The following is a 20,098-nucleotide window of genomic DNA, read 5'->3' on the forward strand; positions in this document are numbered from 1 at the left end:
GTAGGTATTGAAAGTCAAATAATTAAGATTTGGCATATTTTTTGTAAGTAGGAATTTGAATTTTTCATGGCCTTAATGTTGGAGTCAATATTTATCTTCCATAGTATCTTGTTTCTTTGAAATTTCATATGGACCTTGTGGAGTGAGATAATCACATTCTAAAAATAAGTCAGAAATTATCATCAGTTATTGTTATTAATTGTGTAGAAAAATTGGATTGCAGAACTTGTTAAAATTCTTCCTTGGATCTGTGTGCTAACTTCCCTATCCTCTATTCCCAAGTATCAACAAAATTGTCAGCCAAAGTTAGTGTGCCTTGAACTCAGATTAGTGGCAGTGGTGAGCCAGAACATTTCCCACTATATTAATTTCTGACCTGAGAACAAATTAAGTCACTTAGAAGTCATGAAGTCTGATCTGAGGGGGAGAGGGGAAAGCCAGAAGTTGTACATGAATAAATTCACCATTGGTGTGAGTGCTGGGACTCAGATGCTTGTATTTGAACTAGGATAAACTGTGTGCCAAACATCTGTGGTGGTATTACGGAAAAACTGTTTTCATTACACTTACTTTTGCTGTGTTTCCCCTGCTTTCACTCTTATTGTTTTCACTATAAGTCCTGGTCGACGTGTGCCTTTTGTCCATGGTATTATGGTTTGAACTGTGTCCCAGATATTTTCCCAAACTGCAGTTCCTTCCCATTTGAACTTGATCATTATTAGCTCACCAATATCAGTGTCCAGGGTGATGAGAAAAGAGTAGGTTTTATTCCCATTAATACCTTCAACTCTGCAGAAAACAAAAACAGAATAATGCTGTCTTATTTATTACAGATTAAAGTGAAAAAAAAAATTAATTTATCTTCTCTTTAAAACCAAAGAAAGAACTATGTTTCCCCCTCCTTCTCCAGGAGGGAACATTACTATCTCTAGGATACTCTTTCTCCAGGTGCATAAAATGGTGAAATATGACAACATGCTAGAAAAGATGTGAAAGTAGGAGAAGCTTGAACAGCTGGTGAAGCAGTAGTGGTTTCTGACAGCAAAAGAAAGGGTGTCCCATAATAGCATCTATGTTATGTCTTTTGTCTGCTAGAGCAAATGCTGACCCACACTGTTGCCTTTGCTTTTGTTAATACAGATAGTGTCCATAATGAGAAATACCCAAAATTCTTTACCTTAATTACAGCTGCTTATTTATTTGTGGTTTAATTGATTAGACCTCCCTGTGTTAGCCATGGGATGGACCAAACATAAGTGGACAGGTTACTTAATGTTCATGGAAACTTCCAAGATTACTAAGTTTGTTTTATAGAGATTTTTTCATGCAAAAACTATATGAACATTGTAAAAGTTTGATTTTTAGGAGTATGGGTGAAGAGAGGACAATTTCCAGTTCATCTTCACTTAACTGCACTAAGTCATTTCACTCATAGAGTGATTATGTACATGATATGGTATTATAAATTGGCACCTTGTTTCTCCCTTGTACAGTGACATGTAATATCAATACTCACAGTGTGGTGGGAAGGTTTTTAGCATCATCTTTAGTGCCTGTCAGAGAGATGGTAAAAGCTGGGTCTATCTGCTTGCCTTGGATTTCATTGATGAAGTGGATCTTGAACTGATAATGATAGACTGTAGAAAGGAAGAATTTGCAAAATGTTGAAATTGATGGTCAAAGAAGCAATAGATTTCTCAGGCAAAAGAATTTTGGCTTTCTGAGCAGAAACTTGATTGATACTCTATTTTATTTTTTAAACAAAAAATTGCGATTAAAACATCATCATTTTTTCTGATTGCTGTGCTGTGTAATCCCTTAGGGATTGGGGCCCTGTTGCTCCAATAAAAGGATGGAGAAAAAAGGTAACCTGGACTGAGTTCCCTTTGTAGGATAAAACATTCTTCCATGGGAAATATTTCAGCTTTTCTGAAGTTTAATTGTTAGAATTTCTGGCAAGCCCTCTATCTAATCACCAGACAAATCCTTATGACCGGACATGGCTAGAGATGTATGATACAGATCGAAGACCTTATGCAATGTAGTCAGGCTTTTTCTCTGATCAGCTAGAAAATTGCCCTGCAAAACAGATGATTCACAAACTTTTCTTGACCGCATAATGATACATTGTGCTTAACATGCATCCGTTAACAATATGACTTTGTTCAAGCACTACTAAGAAAGATGACATTAATACTTTGAGATTTGGTGGCTTTCTAGAAGAACAGTGTTTTGCAAAGTCTTTGAACTGAATATTGTCAGAATGAAGACTGCCTGAGAAATCATCAGTGTACTGATTATGAGCAGTTTGATATTTAATAAGTTATGAAAAAAAAACCAAAAACAACCCAAACAAAACACAAGACCAACATACAGTTAGAGGCCATGTGCACACAGATAGTGTTAGCTAGATTTGAATGTCCAAAACTTTCCTATCTGGTGATTCTACTAGCCATCTTCTTGACAAAACTGATAGATCTAGGTGTTAATTAAGAATTTCTATTAACAAAGACCACAGAGTATTTGGAAGAATTAGGGGTGTTGTATTTATCCTTGCAATCTGGACAAGTTACACATTGGAAACTGTTCTGGTAAACATTATTGCATACTAGTTTTTGAGTAGAAAGATGCTCTTTCCTCCATTTTCTCTCCTTACCCACTTCAGACTTCACTATATCTGAGAATGGCTCCACCATACTGCTAAGTGAGTCATCTTTTTATGTATATGCACAGATAGAGGGTTTTTTTTGTGCAGCTCTGAGTGTTCACAGTGCAAGGTATTTGCTAGAAAAGCTGTATCTTTTTGTGGTTGTTTCATAGTTATTTTATCTTAGTGAACAATGTATTTTCTTTTGAAAAGGTGTCACTCAGTAGAAAACAAAATGGCTGATTCTGTGCTACAAACCTGATGAGGACAAAGTAGTCAGAGAGGCTTGTTTACAGATCACTTTTATTATTATCCTGTCTTTCTCTGAGTTTTCTCTCCATGTAAAAATTGATTGTTGTAGTGTATGTTCTGATAAAGCCTAAGCTTTTCCTGTGGTTATGATGCTCACTTTAAGGAAAAGGTGAACATATTCATATAAAAACTCTGACTCAGGGTCCCATCATGGCTTTATTATAAATGTTAACTTCTTTGTAACAACTATTTTTTTATTTGAACTGGATTAACATATGGTCCAGAATATAATGCCATTAACTTGAAAAATGAAACATCACATTTTGTGAAGACACAGAGGATTATGAAGTATAATGCTGAGTTTCTCAAATTTCTTCTGTTTGGGCTTCTCACATGATCTTCAAACTTTTTTTTTTTTTAAGAGCGTTACAAAGATGACTTTGTACGCACCCTCCCACAGTTGCTGCCTTGTTTGGGAACTTTTGTGAAAGGAAACCATTGTTGGGGGCACTGATATCTGCATGTGTGCCAAGAACCGTTTTTTGAAGCAAAACCAGTTCCAAGCATAAAAATGCAACATGTTTTAAATTGAAATCAAAGCCAATAAGACACAGATATTTTACCACAAGCTGAAACTATCTCTGTGACCAGAGAAGAACACAACAGAGGGATCGCACTTCTGTGCCCAGGTGTGGTGGTAGCAGACACCATGTCCTCAGAGCAATTTGCTTTCTTGGTTCTGACTGTGACCCAACTGTATTGCAGCAAAATTACATCAGGAACTAGACACGGCCTCTAGAATGTCTAATTCTACTTCAAGTAGGCATTTTAAGAGGCATTTTAAAAAGTAAAAGAAGAGATCCAGCAGATTCAGCTGCTCTGAGTATGTCAGGGCTGAGCAGACCCCTTTGGAGTCATCACTGTGTGCTTCAGAGCTGCGTTAGTGGAAGACTTCCAAAATTATTTTAAAAGTACTTGAATTTTTGTTGGGTTTTAGTTTCTTTTTTTAATCTGTGATATTGCAGTTGAGTACTGGGCACTGTGGGGAAACAAGATGTGTAATGCAAGCAGCATTTTTAAGCATTTCTCCTCAGGACTGGAAAGCTCTTGAGAGTCCATGCCAGGGGTTCGCTGAAAGTGCTTCCCCAACCCCAATGCCTTGGGCAGGGGACAAGCAGGCTGACCCCCTCCAACAGGAGGGAGGCACCCCCTTTCCAGCTGTGCCAGGCAGAACGGGCCAGCCCCGGCAGCGGATGAGGTGATGAGGGACCCCCACGGCTGTGGGGCTGTTCTGGGGGAGCCTAGGGGCAGGCGGGGCCCTGGCACTGAGGAGAGGTGTGGGGCAGGGCTGTGGCGCAGCAGGCGCCCAGGTGCTGTGGCAAGGGCACCGGCCGCTCGGCGAGGAGGTGGGCGCACTGCACAGGTCTCCTCCATGTCTGGTGGCCTGTGGCTCTGAGCGGGAGCCCTGCCCGGGCTGTGCCGTGCTGTTGCTTGCTGCATGCCTCATTGATAGCCGGGGAAAGGAGGCAGTGAGGAGGAATGCCACACACCAAAAGTCCCTGCACCGAAAGCCCCTTGGAAGAAGCATGTCCCTGCCATTCATCCCACACAGTCCTGCTTGTTCTTGCTTTAAAATGTACGTAAACCTTCCCACTGGCAAGTGAATGTCTGTTCAACAGCAGCAGTTGCCTTGTGGGCTCTCTGACAGCTGAGTCGTCACCAGCCTACAGCCAGGCCATTTTGTAATGGAGAGTGGCAGATAGGCCCCGTTTCCCTGTCAGACTACTTCCCCTCTGTCTGGTAATACGTGCAAGAAACCACACTGATTGTCTCTCTGAGCTTAAAAAATTGTTACTTTGTGCTCTTGATAAAGTAATTTAATAGAGATAAAGCTAGAGTACCAGTCACTTTATTTTCGTGCTACAGTTCTGCCCTATAAAAGTCCATGCTATTCTGATGTCTATCCATTGTTTGAAAAGTAGTAATTTATATGTCATCTTGTAGACTAATTGCAGATAAAATTTTGGCAAACTTGGAACAGGAGGTTTTACAGGCCTCCCAGAGCAATTATGCTATTATGCTGCTTTTTTGGCTTGGCTGTATGCCTGCATGTGTTATAACAAACTTGCACAGGCCAGTTGTAGGAAAATCCTGTAGATCAGGACCCTAAGCATCTCTGAGGCCTCAGTTCCACAGTTAGCCTGTGGCAAGCAAGCAGCATGCTTTTTCCCGCAGAAATATGAAAAGTCAGGATCTTGATGAAAGGGCATCAAGATGGCCTACCGGGATTCTCAGTTGTCTCAGCAAATTGATTAGTCCCATAGATTTTTATAAGCTTTAATAAATGAGTAAACAGGATCACAAAGCTTAGGCTAATTCTCACACTTTGTGATCAATCTGGAGACTGTGACAAGTATTCCCACAAACCTTTGAAAGGCATATGTGCTCTTGTTTTCAAAAAGAGTCGTCTACTTTTTGGGAGCCTTTCCTCCCTGATGTTGTAGCCTAGTGTGTTGCACCGGTTCTTTCTACAGCTGAGGCACATTCCCTTGTTGAAAGTATTGACGTCGTTGCACCAGTATGCTGTGCTTTGCTTATCGTTGTGAAGCAGAGAGTCGATGAACAAATGAACTGACCTCTCATGGGCACATTTCACAGTTTGAGTGATGCCTGAAAAAATGCAAACAACAAAATTTTGAATGCCCTTGTTCCTGTTTACAATTTCAACTGCAGAGGAGTACAGTAACCAACTATAAACATATGTTATTGTTTCCCCCCCACCCCCTTTACTTCTAAAACATCATGATTTTGCCTCAGAAAACATACATTGTAGCAACTTTACTTTTAGGATCATCCAAAAATAGTTTGAGTGAACCTACACTGTAATAAAAATGAATAATTTGCTGCTTAAACTTCTCTAGTCTGACTGTTTAAGACTTTAAATATGAACCTTGATTTCATGGTCCTGGCTGTTTTCGTCAATATGAAACACAATATGAGGCTGTATGCAGTCTTTCAGATAATGCCATGTTAAAGACAGCAGTCTCATTCTGAATGGTTGAACATTGTTGTCTTTTGGATGCTTACGTGGTAATGCCATATTTTGTCCCTATCAGAGTGACAAACTCTCATTTTGAATTGAATTTTGCTTGCAGCTACTACTGGGTAAAAAGGAAGAAAAAATGTATTAAATACATCAAAAAGTTATTAAATACATAGAGCTGCTGTTATGAGAAGTATGTATCTTTTTCTTCCTTAAGTGTCATCAAATTACAAAAGTTTTCTTCTGTGTAATTGGGATATATCATGATGGACTGTTTTTATGTCTTCACTGATAAGCTTTCTAGCTGATGCTTGGTTTCACATTTGTCATGAATTATCTGCTAACAACTGAGGCCTACTTTTAGATAGTGTGATGATAGTTGAGAAAAATTTTTGTAATGCAGTATGGTACGTGAACAGTACTCTTTTGGGGTTTTTCAGTGAACAGTCCTGGTTGTCACTGTGCATCAGTACCTTACCTTTTTTCAGTATGTTGCATCAGTTTCTCTATATGCTTATGTTTAGGTACCTTGGAAAATAAGCTTCTATATATAAAACCTAGCCTGGAACACTGACAGTCAGGTCCTAGAGAGAGCATCCTCTGCGCAGCTGAAGGACAAGGAGTTGAGAAAAGCTGAACTAAGGAGGTGAGTAGTACAGCCCTGTGTTTTGTTTGATTTGAAATAATTAATTGCACACTAGATGAATCTGGCTTAATTAGAATAAGTTTTCTCATTTCCTCCACTGCTAAAACAAATACCTTTGAAATTTGTCAGAAGTGCTTGACAGCAGGATGCTCATGGCCTCATTTTCAGAAGTGCTAAGCAGCCAAAGTCCTTACTGGAGTCAGTAAGAACAGTTTGAACTCAATGCATGTAAAAATTGGATAACCAATTTCCAGAAAAGAAATTTCTTTGCATATAATGGAGATAATACTCCCATTAGATACTGTTTAAGACCATAGAGATATGTAAAGTTTCCCAGAGATACTGTTGGTGCAGCTGTAATGCTGCTTCCCATTGTCTGCCATTGGCTCTTACCAGTGATTCCGTATTGTGCAATGTGGTTATACACGTGCATGATGTGACAGCCAGGCTGAAAGGTGCCTCCATTGGGATAAAAGTCGAAATGAGCCACAGGCTGCTTGATGCCAACGCTGAGGCCCATGTGCTGTTTAGTGAATGTATGAATTGCGTCTACGAAGTTTGCATCATCTGGAGATAAACGGTCTGTTGGCGACATGCCTTCAAACAAGGGACCGGCAGGGTCAAGGCCTGCAATAAATGCAAACAATCCAGTTGTGATATACTGCAGATGGGTTGTTCTTTTACTGTTATGAGAAAATAAATATTTAAAAACAGACAGCGCTGGTACTTTACAAGGTCTTTCACTGATAGAAACAATGCTAGGAACACTTGTCCCACAGAGGGTACGTGGTTACACCAAAAGGTAAAGTAAACACAGGCACTGTAATAAACAGTACTGCTACATGCACAAGGACACAGGCCCAGAGATAGATATGTTTGTTATAGACAAACCATGCTCCCTACTGCTTTGTCACTTGAGGGATGTTTACTTAATTTTGCTCTTTCATACTCTAGAGGTCATGCATTTCAGAGGCCCTTTTGAAGACACCAGTCCCACAACAAGGTTGACTTTTAGCCCACATTTGGGACCTGAAACTTTAAAGCTTTGCTTATTGCTTAAAAGAGCTATACATCTGCTAGATATTTTTTATAATAATTTTTCAACTTTAAAAGTCTTAAGGCAAATTATTATGGTATTCAGAAAAATAATATTCCACTTAGGGAGTCTTGCTGATTTTTAGTTTGCTAGATATTTTTGTGTGGTGCTCTTTTTGGCTGGGGACTGATTTATGGAAAAGGACTGCCTGTGTAGTTTAAAGCAGCCTTCAGCTTTCAGGACAGGCTTCTAAATTTGAGATTCTTCAGTTGGTACTATGGATTAATGTAGTTGCGTAGATGTAACTGGACAAGACTAATAACACAGACTACAAGTAGGGGTGTCGCCCTGAAGGCATACATGTCCTGTTATTTTTAATAGCTTTTATCACTATGAATTTTTGGAGCTTATTGTTACAAGTCTGAATAATTTTTGCTGAAGAATGCATATAGCTATTACAATAAATAACGTGTTTAAATGTTTTTTACTTATCTGTTATCGAGGTCTGATGTGGCTAATATGGCTTGCACAAGCGGTGCTGATGAACTAAAGTCCTTCAGTGTATACACAGGTGTAATATCGCAACACAGTGTATACACAGGTGTAATATCGCAACACAGTGTATATACAGGTGTAATATCGCAACACAGTGTATAAAATCAGCTTCTTGACATGCAGGCACTGTCACAAGAGCTGATTATATAAGGGACTATGGTATGTGGCAATGAATCCAAGATCAGAATTGAAACTTCAAACTACAGTCATGCATATTTGCCTCACTCCCAAATCATGTTAAAGTAAAATGTTTTCTCTGATAACATAAATGTAGCTGATATGGGCCTCGCATAAAATGCGCTTCTGTTTTGGTTTTGGGTTTTTTTTTTAAGCTGTCACTGTGCATTACATGTGGTACTGTATACAGTGCATCAATAACCTTATAAATGTATTTTCATTACATCATAAATAGTACAGTTACAAAACATTACAGAAGGTTCAAAATGCCACTAGTCAAAACAATCAAGTGCTATGTTTAACTTTACTTCAAGCATCTCTTAGGGATACTCTAATGATAAGCTTCTTGTAAAATATAATCCAGGACTATCATTTTTGCCACAGGACAACTGACTTCAATTCACAATTTCCTTAATGTAATTTTCTTTTTAAAATGAGTTACTAACAATGGACAGTGTATTTGAATGGCTTTGGGTCAAGATAGTGACCAAAGATCCAAGGTTAGAGGCTAACGTTCAGTTTAAGTTGTTACTGGGAATGGATACAAGATAAATTCAAGCAACATGCAACTTGAATCTTTGGTTTATGATTTGTAGTTCCCACGCCATATTCCATATTCCATATGTCATAATTTGGACTGAGGTAGGAAAGATCAAAGCTAGAAATACTATGATACTTCATTTTGAAAAGTGTTTTCATTAAATTTTCTCAATCTAATTTCTAAACCAATGGGATGCAACTTCTAAACTGTGGCAAATATTGCTATTCAACAGCTAAATATTGATATTACATTGATATGTCAAATATCTGTGTCACTTAAATCAGTGGACTGTTACATTTCTTAGTTTTAAGTCTTCTACCTGTAATTCTTCCAATCTTGTTTGTACCGCTGATATAACTTCCAGCAAATCCTGAAACATGAGCTCCTAGGCTGTACCCAATTAGATGAGCATTGCTTCTGGAAAATTGAATGGATTCCTGGAAGATAGCGACAGCTTGATTTAGATGCAGAAAATGTGAAAAGGAAACAGTGAAATACTTACTACAAGCTAGGAATGCCATGAATTACAACACAAGAAATTTGTATGTTGATGATGGAGGAAAAATGAGGTGCATGGATCATGCACTAAATTTCTTTGCTGGCTCAATGTTATTCCTTGCCTCCTTTTCATGCAGCAGGAAAATGCCACACATTTGGGCACTGCTACTTATGTGCTATGCTCAGGAAAACCATCAATGCAGATAGTAGGACTTTTGCTGCTGTTTGTTGCAAGTGATGCAAATGTGCATTGCCTTTTGTCTGCAGCATTTGACTTTCCTGTGACTATAAAATGGATATCCGTCCTTTGTCTTCCATGTAAAATAATCCTTTATAGAAAATGCCTTGCTTCTTTTGCCTGAGATACTAGCACAAGCCAAATTAGAATCCAAAGTATCAAAACATTGATCAGACGTGTTAAGTGATACGAAAATGACATTTCTTGGACTGATTTGTACAAAACTGAGTATCTGATCTGAAACAAAGCTATTGAAGCAGAATTGGCCTCAGGCCTTTCTTTCTACCTAATCAATACTATCTAGATCTTAAGCATTTCACCTGAGCTATAAGGCTCAAAGTTTTTCTGACTTGTAAGGAAAAATGTGGCGTATTTTTCTTTCAGGAAAGGCAAACCTCTTTTAATTTCATTGTGGATATTGCCTGTCCCAGTGGAGTGGCTTTGCAGTCTTGATACTTCTCTCTTGTAAGACGAGGTGAAACTTGGCAACCTTCTTTTGAAAGAGGCAGCTCTTAGAAATCACAAGATCTGACCAATTTTCTTGGCAGGTCTTATTGAGATGGATGCTATTGAGATTGTTACTGATCATGCCCTATTAACTCTTGGACTAAGAGTGCTAAGATTTACTTCACTTTTATTCTTTATTAAAATCTTGCACAGCACTGCAGTTTTTGTTACCTCCATTGAGGATATTTCAAATACTCGCCTGTGTGTAAGCAGACAGAAGCATAACAGAAAGATAGTTATGGGAGTTGGAATTAAGGGGTTTTTAACTGTTAAACTCAGGAGGGGTGCTTCTCAGCAGAAGGAAGGTTTACTGCTTGAATACACTCAATTGAATGCTGTGAAAATTTATGGTATATTTAAATCCTGGAACATACCATAGTACAAGAGCAGCTACCTACAGTGCTGGAGCAAGGAGTCATTTATTCAAGCCTTGATTTGTTTGCTGACACTGGAGAAATCACAGACTGTCTTTGTTGTTGACAATGTGATGTGTCCTGGGAACTGAACAAAGTCCACCATTTGATTCATTCAATAATTAATCAGCTTCAAAATATGACTTTAGGCTCCAGCAACTTAAACTACATTTGACAAAGAGCTAAGGTTTCTTGTAATGTCACAATGGAAAAATAGTGACTCTGGTTCTTCTATCTTCTCTTTTGTGCCTGTTGTCCCTAACTGGGCATGGTATCTGAAAACTTCTAGCCCTGCCATTCCTGTTGAAAGCAGCTTAGCCCTTCAGTGGTATTTGCTATAAATCTTTCAGCTTTGCACTGTATTTCCCTTCCACCTTAGGCCTCACCGAATTTAAATTAATGTATTTAAAAACTCATTGTGAGATATGGAAGTATAATTTCATTTCCAATCAGGTAGCTTAAATTAGTACTAGAGATAGATGAAATAAGAGTTGCTTAGGGTGCCTGGTTTGTATGAGTGATTCTCATTCTAGTGTTTGCTTTCTGCCTTTTCTTAAATAGTGCTGGAGACCAGTGATCCCTTGCAAACTTGTCTGCAGCCTTTTCAGTCCAGCCATGACCACTGCTCCCTACATAGCAGGAGTTTTGATAAGTAGTCACTACTGTAGTGTGACTCTACTCGCTACTGCCTCCATGTCATCTGCTTTGTGAGGCACGTCTGTCCTCTTAAAAGGTCTCCCTTTACATTCTGGATCTCTAAGCTATTGTTTTAGAATAGTCTTTGGGGAACTGAAGCAAAAATCAGACACAATGTCATGCTTGAATTCTGCATTAAAAGCAGAAATTAAGCATAGATAGCATAAACCCATTTTACTGAACTTGCAAATCATAGAATCGTTTCGGTTGGAAAAGACCTTTAAAATCATTGAGTCCAACCATAAACCTAACATTGCCAAGTCCACCACTAAACCATGTCCCTAAGTGCCATATCTACACATCTTTTAAATATCTCCAGGGATGGTGACTCGACCACTTCCCTGGGCAGCTTGATATCCAATGCTTGATAACCCTTTTGGTGAAGAAATCCAATCTAAACCTCCCCTGGTGCAACTTGATGTGATTTCCTCTTGTGTGATAATGTGTTCCTGCTTTCAAAACGTGGGACTCTTAGCTGTCTACACACATGTTAATTGAAAAGCTAAAGTAGCATGAAATTATCTCGCCTCTAAAGATATATCACAATATTTTAATAAGATGACTTGCTTTTTCTCTCTTGTATGATGAAAGTTTTATGAAGTCATATGAAAGTTTATGGAAGGAAAATTTGCAATGTATTAATGAAACGTAAGTGATTGAAATGAATAGCATTAACTAGCATAGTGTTTCAGAAAGGTGGTAGAACCATAAGAACAGGTAAATAGGTCTTTTCCAGAGAAACATGTGTTGATCTGGGGACTCTTACCTCCAGCCATTCCAGGAAGTCTGCTATCTCCTGACCTATGTAGCGTGTATTCTGTACGGCAATGGGATAGTGCTGGTGAGCAAATGTAAGCCAGTCTGCAATGATCACATTAATTTGTTTATGCTGAGACTTAAGAGCTGCTGCCATTTTCCAAATCCAACCTTCTAATATCCCATCCACCTGTTTTATTAAAAAAAAAAAAAAAGAAAAAAGGCAAAAGAAAAAGAAAAAAAACATTCTTCAGGGAAAGCAGTCTCTGCGAAATATTTCTTGTGAAAAGCTCAAGGAAACAAAAAACATCATATAAACAAGGAGTGCTTAATGCTGATAACTAGATTTGAGGAGCTTCAACATGCTTCAGTGCTGAGAATCTTTGGGGTTTGGACAAAAAAATCACGAATCGGTATAAGAACTGTATAATAATTTGTCTTGTAATATGAACTCTTATCAGTGAAATGATATCCCTAAGTATTTTCACTCATCCTGAGATAATTGGTATTACTGATTAAAAAGAAAGACAGAAATGCCCAGAAAATTTCTAATTTCATTCAAGAGCAGCTGTCCCTGTAAATGGGTTGGAGAGGGAGGGAAGCTGTAGGATTGCAGACCAGCAGGCATTTACCTTCTACAGCTGTTCCATTTTGAGATCTGGGGGTTTTTTGAGTCTTTTTTTTAAGGACCTGCTCACAATTTCTTTACTAGCATTGAAGACTGCTTCTGATTTGATGGACCAGAATTATTATTTAATCTGTTAGATTCAATTGTTGCTCTAGTTGCATGTGTTTCCTCAGCTGATAGAACATCCTTATCTCTTCTGGTGTTTTAACAGAATTTGGGAGTCTGAGTTCTGGGTTTCCATGCATATTCCTCTAAGAGCCCATCACCTCTGCAAATTAAGTTAATATGAATGATAAACTTCAATGGCAGCAGCTTCAGGTCCATGGTTTGTCTTTGAGGAGGGTATAGGTTTTGATGAAATTCTTATTTGGGAGGCTTGGCTAAAGTAATCTAGGGCAATATTTCATCCAAAGTCAGCTCTGCTGTTATTTGTTGAGAGTTATGTGCATCAATGGTGTTGTTCAAAGTTTCTCTGCATATTTGCAGATGTGCAAGAAAGATCCATTTTGCCACCTTATGTGATGACATTGGTTCTATGACAATGAACGATCTGTTAAAATGACATTATTTCTTATCCTGCCATTTCTTTGTCAGCTGAGAAGCTGATGAAAAGTCACTCTTAGTACTGCTATGCTTTTGAGAAAGGTTTTCATGGTGGATTTTTTTTTTTTACAGTTTAACTGGAAGCAGTTCAGTGATAATTCATTGACATTGAAGGCTTCATTTTTCAGCTGAAGGGGCTTATAGAGAAGTTCTTTTTAAAGGTGTATCTGCGAGAAAGGTGTGGGGAGATTGTGTACGCTTCTTTTCAATAAGTTGGTAAATATCTGGCAGTGAACACATCAGAGAAATGAAACTGGTATTCAGTCCTCCAGAGGCATAGCACATTAATTCAGCTACTTGTTTGAACTCTGCTGGCTTTAAACCAGGGCTGAATCTAATCCTTGGCATGGGACTGCCATATGAAAAATCGCTTGTAGACTGTTCCTTCAGAATCTCAGTGGGGAATATTCACTTTGTATTATTTCTAGCCATGATTGCTACCAGGGAAATCCACCATCTTTCTAATCACAACCTTTCTTCTGAAGCTACTTTTGGCATTAGCATAATGAGGAGTAAAGTATATCAAATCAGATGTAGTTTGAATTAAAAATAAAATGTGGGTTCATACCGACCAGCCATGGACTATCATCACCAGAGGAAGAGAGGCATTGAAACTGCATTTGTCAAGAGTCTCCAACTGATTAAAAAAAATCTGACAGCCTTCTTCAGTTGTATCTGTATAGAGTCGAAATTTGGTTTCTAAGTTTTGCTGATCTTTCTTTGTTCTAGTGTGCTGACTCTGTGATCCCAGTGCCTCTGAAATGAAATTCATAACAACAGTCATAATAGGATGGAATCTAAAACCTGAAGAAGTTACTAGTGAAGCACAGTTTGTAAGACAAAGTAAACTAGTAAGATTGAAACTCTAGCTGTGTATAATTGCTGCCTACTCCAGGTGGGCCCAAGCTGTACATTTTGGATCAAAAAAGTGACCTCTTTCGAAGTTGGAGATGGTCTAGATGTATCTCTGAGTCCATCTATTTGAACAGTAACAATTACACAGGAAATACTGATCTTATTGTTATGGGCCCTTATAGAATGCATAAGCATTTTAAAAACACAGTACAGGTGTTGTGACTTTACAATGTTAGTGCATGCACAGGCAAGCACATTCATAGGCTATTAACTCTGCAGGGCGTATTTTACTAACGTGTGTTTGCTAGTAATTGCTGAGCAAGCATCAGTACACTAAAATAACCATTTTATTCAGGGTTATAACTCTGCTTAGAGACTTAGGTGACTGCTTAGAACTATTAGACTACATCGTAAATGATTCTTTTTCTCTAAAAAGGCAAGATGAAATGTTCTTGTTCTAGTTGTAATATTTTTGGTGGTTTCATTTTTAGATAAAATACATTGGTACACATAGGACAGCACTTTCAGAAACGTCTATTAAGTACCTGGGATGGTATCTGTATTTAAGAAAGTGGGGGCAGGGTGAACTGTGGTCTTATCAACATTATGAGCTTAGAAGGAAAAACATGAATATAGAGAAATTGCTGAAAAATGGAGTAAAGTAAAGCAGAAGCTTACAAAAAGCACATTGTGACATGCAAGCCTGGTGTTTCTTTCTGGTAAGACTTCAGACTGTTTATTTATCTGAAAATAATCCATACAATAAAGTATTACTTAAGCTAGAAAAAATGGGGATTAGTAGCAGAAAAGTTAGGGTGTGATGAACTAGACAAGTGAAAGGTTACAGTTCTTTGTGTTGGAAAGGAAACTTTGAGTGGAGAGAGTTTACTGGCGGAGTTCCTTGGGGACTGTTTTTTGGCTAATCATGCTTCAATATTTTCATTAAAGAAGCAGGCAGGAAAGGTACAAGCCTGACAAAATTTGGGAGGCATTTGCTAATACTGGGGAGACGAAAACGTGAAACACTAAGAGCTAGATGACCTTGAAAATACAGCAACAGAAACAGGTAGAAATCTCATACGAGTGCAAGGTCATGTAGTTGATAGGAATTTCACAATAAATGGGGCTCATAAATTGGAAGCGACACAAGGGTAAAAAGACTTGACTGTAGTAATCAATAACAAAACTGACTATGAGTCACTGCTGTGATTTGGCTGTGAGAAAGGAAGACATAATTCCAAGATGCATCAAGGAAAATGTTTTTGGTAGGAAGAGAGAATGTTAGTGCCAGTAAGTTAAGGCACTTACTAACTGCATACAGAACAGTGTGCATAGCTCTCATTACCAAGTTCAGGGGATACTAATTCAAGCTGCAACAGCAGCTCAGCAGCAGCACCACTAAAATGGTCAAGGAGGAGGCTTTTGTTTTAATTAGACCTAAAAAATCATGAAATATTCTTGGAGGTGAAAATGAAGTATTTTCTTCACTGAGAAAGTTGATAAAATGATCTGTGTTGGAACAGAACTCAGATTAGCTGAATTTCAATTCTTATTTTTCTTGCATAAAAGTTCCTTAACATTAATATTAGAAATATCGTATTGTATTTTATCTTCTAAGTCAACACATTTAATTTTTTTTGTACATCACAACTCTTATGTCTCTTTTCAGAAAACATCTAAAATCCTATTCATTTCTGTATTATATCTGCAAATGTATAGTGAGGTTCTATGACGTTGTCTTGATAAGATTTTGGTAATTTACAAGGTACTTCTGATATGTTTACAGATGAACCTTTATCCTGCAAGTGTATTTAGTGATGGGGAAACTCCCATATTTATGTATTTGCAGTAGTAGCATCTTACAGTGCACAGTACGAAGAACCCTAACGTGAACGCGTACTGGTTGTAGACCAAACTGTATTTTGCCACATGTCAGTCTTGTTACAAACTTTATTCAAGGTTTTATTCTAGTATAATGACAAGACATGATACAAACAGCATATTTAATTTGGTTAAGTGAGTGGCAATTCTGGCAATAAAATATCCAAACTGAACTGCGCTGGATGTGCACTGTTTTCTATTTGTTGCTAATTGTTGTACATTCCAAGTAACTCCAGGCAATGTTGTGTTTCATAGCTAGGAAACATTATTGGAGAAAGTTGTTCAGCCCTTTACAAGAGCTGGAATTTAAAAAGCTTCAAAGTTAGCGAAAGTTTGGTTGTCAAAATTCTTAGCTTCAGTGTCTCACATTTTTCTTTAATGGGACTTTTAACTATGATAGCTAGCTAGGACTCAGTCTGACCATTTCTCTGTTACAATGTCTACTTAAGAGCATTTCTGTTGGGTTTTTTTGCTGGGAGAGGACTCAGTTTCTGAAGAAAGTAATATCAGGAGAAAGTGAACCTAGATAGAGAACTGAAAATTGGAAAGACTTTAATGTTGATATTCTTAACCTCTGGTTTATTCAGGCTTTGGTGAGTAGTCTCTACACAAAGATAAGCATTGTGTCCTATTTTTAGGACAAAAAGAAAAAAAAAAAAACGTAACTTGTGCCTGTTCCATTGTACACATCCTTTCTTTGTTTGATGCCTTGTTTTCATTTTCTTTTCACTCTCTCAGTGTTTGTGCGATGCAAAGGCGCTTTGTCACTCTCCATATTGTTTGTACATACTACAGAAAACAAGTCTAATAAATAGCTGTTTTCTTTATACATTGACTGTGAAAGTGCTTGTGGTGTTAAATGGGGTGAGCTTTTGGCTGGCCAGTAAGTCTGAGAGAGGGAATTAAAACTGCAGTTTGAACTTCTTCATGGCTGTCAAAAGTTAAAAGTTCTGATTCGATCTGTTAATCCATGTAATGACTTGGAGAAGGAAATAGAGTCTGAAGAGCTTGGCTTCTACAACAGACTCTTGCTAAAAATGTCATAACGGTGACTCAGTGACATAATTGAAGGGAACTGCAAAGTTTCATGTGTCAGTTTACAAAAACAACAAAATAAAACTGCTAAAATTTTTCCCGTGCTAGTTGCAGCTAAGAGTGCCAAGATCTTTCCAAATCTCCAAAGAGTTTTTTTGAGTGAGTTGCTGGCTTAATTTCCTTTTTCTCTGAAAATCCTACTCTAACATGAATTATTTCAGGAAAGGCAATGGAACATGGCCACACTGATCCATATGCTATCATAAATTACCTTAATGCAAAGCAGCATGTTAATCACGAGCAAGAAATGTTGTTGTGACTTCTTGATACCCCGGAGGAGATTCAGCCCTTTACCTTTGCTTACTTTGTGTTAACGATGTTTCTGTGAGGTGCAGTAGAGACTGTAACAGAACGCTGGGTTTGTAAATACCACTTAACTGTAATACAGCAAAGTTTCTTTTAAAATGTTTTGGGGTTAGTTTTGACAGACAAACCAAAACACTTTTAGATTTGACCTGAGATAGTCGTGTTTTCCTACTGAAAAGTAAAACCAAAAGAGTGACTCCCAGTTGAACAAAATGAAACATTTTTTTTAATTGGGATTGAATAAATAAATAAATAAATGAGACACACCTACATACCTGGTTGTAGGTCTAGTAGCCATCTGAATGCAATGCATATTGGGATGTGCAAGATAAGAGTTCAATTATTGTTTCTCACTGTTAGCATTTAATTATTATTCACCTTATTAGTGTTTATTGCTTTAGGTGATGCCTGTCCTGCTTCTAATAAAGTGAGCTCCAAACTATGATGAAAGGAGCATAGGGAGAATAATGAGAAAGCTGCTAAGTATGAAGAAATAATTTTTTCTGTAAAAAGAAGTCTTGCAAATAGTAATGATAATTCCATATGGACCAAACCTAGATTATTTGAACTAAATCTTCTATTTACCTGTAGAAGCAGGTTAATCCATGAGAGTGAACTTCGATTGATTCACTCCACAAGATGAGAAAACATATGGTTTTCTTAACTATGGAATTTTTGGAGTCTCTTCTTTACGGATTTACGGATGTGATAGTAATGCTTTAAGTAAATGAAAAGTAAATGAATGCTTTAAGTAAATGAAAACTTTACTGGAAATTAGACAAAGGTCTGGACATTGGCCAGGGTTTACAACCGTGAAATATCATATGCTTTTTTGCGGGGAGAGAGATCCAGAATCTAAATATATTTCTTTCTATATCATTTCTGATTGGGCATAAAAATACAACTACAAAACATCTGCTTCACGCTACAAAATTTGCCTGAAGATGTGTCAGGAATGAGGACAAAGTATGGTAGGACTAGATAATGTTAAGAGCAAGATTTTAGTATTTGCTAAGTAATACATTTTAAATTCATCTTACAGTACAGCATAAAAACTTTGATTAAAAGTGGCATTCCCAATTAAGGAAAGTAGCTCTTCTGGCTAAGAAAAATAACATTCAGCATCCTTCTTCCTGTCATGGAACTCTACAGGAAGAGTTTCTCAAGAAGGTCTCACTGAAGAGGGTTGAAGAGGATGTTTCAGTGGCAGTCACCTAATCCGTAGGCAATTGAAAAATTAATTAAGTAAACCCGAAGGGAAGCTGGCTATTGGTATGTTAAGGATACTTAAAAATCATACAGTAAGCATGCATACACACCCCACTACCTAAACACAACATATTTTTTCTGATTGTCTTCTGACCCTTACTACAGCCTCCCTTCATGTTCATGAGTGAATTTGTCTGAGCCTTAATAAATCTCCTGTATCTTTTGGATGGCTTTTACTGCTTTTCATACATGGAAATGTTTCCAAAAGAGTGCTTATGTATTGTGATGTTATTTTATTGTGACCAGTATCCAACACATTTAAGAAACAGGTGACACAACTATTGTGGTCCCCAGAACTAGAGAAATTTCTGTTGTGAAATTGAGCAAAGGCAGTGACATGTTAATGATTTTTGTCTGGGCCATGAAAAGTGATATATCACAGATAGCGTCATTTCCAATAGCCAGGTTTTTTTTATCAGTTAAAAGAAGAGTTAATGACATGGAAGCATTCAGGTCTCTCAGTTTGACAAATGGTTTCCTTAGAGCTATTCTTGCTAGAAGCGTACTTGTCAGTGTTCCTGTTGGATATGGAAAATCCTCTTCACTAATCCCTTTTACTTTGTTTAGCAGTGCCTGTCATAACCTCCAGACTGTGAGCTTTCTAGGGAAAGCCATTTGCTGCAACTGGCACAAAATGACACAAAGAAATATTAGACACATGGTAAAGGACTCCTAAATCTGAAAACCCTGCAAAATTTAAGCAATAGTGTGTACAATGTAAATAAATAGTGTGTTTCAGTTGCTCTATGTTTACCTAAGGATTTTATATCTCTTTGGGCAAAGTTTCTTGTACAATAGCTGATGCAAAATCAGGACTGGACTTCTGCTATTTAAAAATGTATCCAATCAAAAAGATTATGGGAATAGATGGGAAACATTAGACTAGCATTTGCTTGCTTTTATATTACTGATTTACAGCAGTATCTTGAAGCAGGGTGCAGTCCATTCTCTATTCCGTTGAGATTGGTACATCTCATGTAGTTCCTAGGTGAGACCTCTAAAACATGGAGTGGTTTTTTGGGGGAAATCTGGGTCTTTTTGGTTGCTCCAGAGTCCCAGGCAAGATAAGGTAGTCAAACTAAAGTTTGTTGATTTCTTGGTATATTATCATTGTGCTTAAATTTTTTTATATCCTCACGCAGTTGCTTTGCGTTTTCACTCTCCTTAACTTGCTCACCTTGCCAAATGAAAAGTAGGTATCACTCACAAAAGAATGAATGAAAAAATAGCAAGCAAACAAGAAAAATCTATAGCAATTGGATTAAAAATTGAGGTCTTTCTAACGAGACTTTTTGGAAAATGCTTCCTTTTTGTTCAAGTTTAAATGAATAATGAGTAGCTGATACTTTCCTCGGCATCAGATGCTCTATCTGAAAAGTATCATAGTTTTCTGAACTGTCATTTCTTTTTTCTCCTGTCTTATATGCATGCACGCATGCCAAAGATAAGTCAACAA

At 37.7% G+C, this 20,098-nt stretch overlaps 1 protein-coding gene across 2 annotated transcripts in view; it reads right to left on the reverse strand.

Moving 5' to 3' along the window:
* LIPC (lipase C, hepatic type) overlaps positions 1-20,098 on the reverse strand; it is a 64,967-nt gene that overhangs the window by 3,667 nt on the left and 41,202 nt on the right. The window contains exons 3-9 of one of the 2 annotated variants that reach the window (XM_009469785.2): positions 13,805-13,992; positions 12,016-12,195; positions 9,217-9,334; positions 6,982-7,215; positions 5,327-5,569; positions 1,517-1,637; positions 571-789 (exon numbers count right to left, since the gene is read on the reverse strand). In XM_009469785.2, coding sequence (XP_009468060.2) covers positions 571-789; positions 1,517-1,637; positions 5,327-5,569; positions 6,982-7,215; positions 9,217-9,334; positions 12,016-12,195; positions 13,805-13,992 — 1,303 coding nt within the window. The remainder of the gene's footprint in view (positions 1-570; positions 790-1,516; positions 1,638-5,326; positions 5,570-6,981; positions 7,216-9,216; positions 9,335-12,015; positions 12,196-13,804; positions 13,993-20,098) is intronic. The other variant, XM_087743853.1, reaches the window with a different exon arrangement.

Source organism: Nipponia nippon, unplaced genomic scaffold (genome assembly GCF_047370975.1).
Source record: "Nipponia nippon isolate SJK-2023a ecotype South Korea unplaced genomic scaffold, ASM4737097v1 scaffold_9, whole genome shotgun sequence".
NCBI classification, from domain to species: Eukaryota; Metazoa; Chordata; class Aves; order Pelecaniformes; family Threskiornithidae; genus Nipponia; species Nipponia nippon.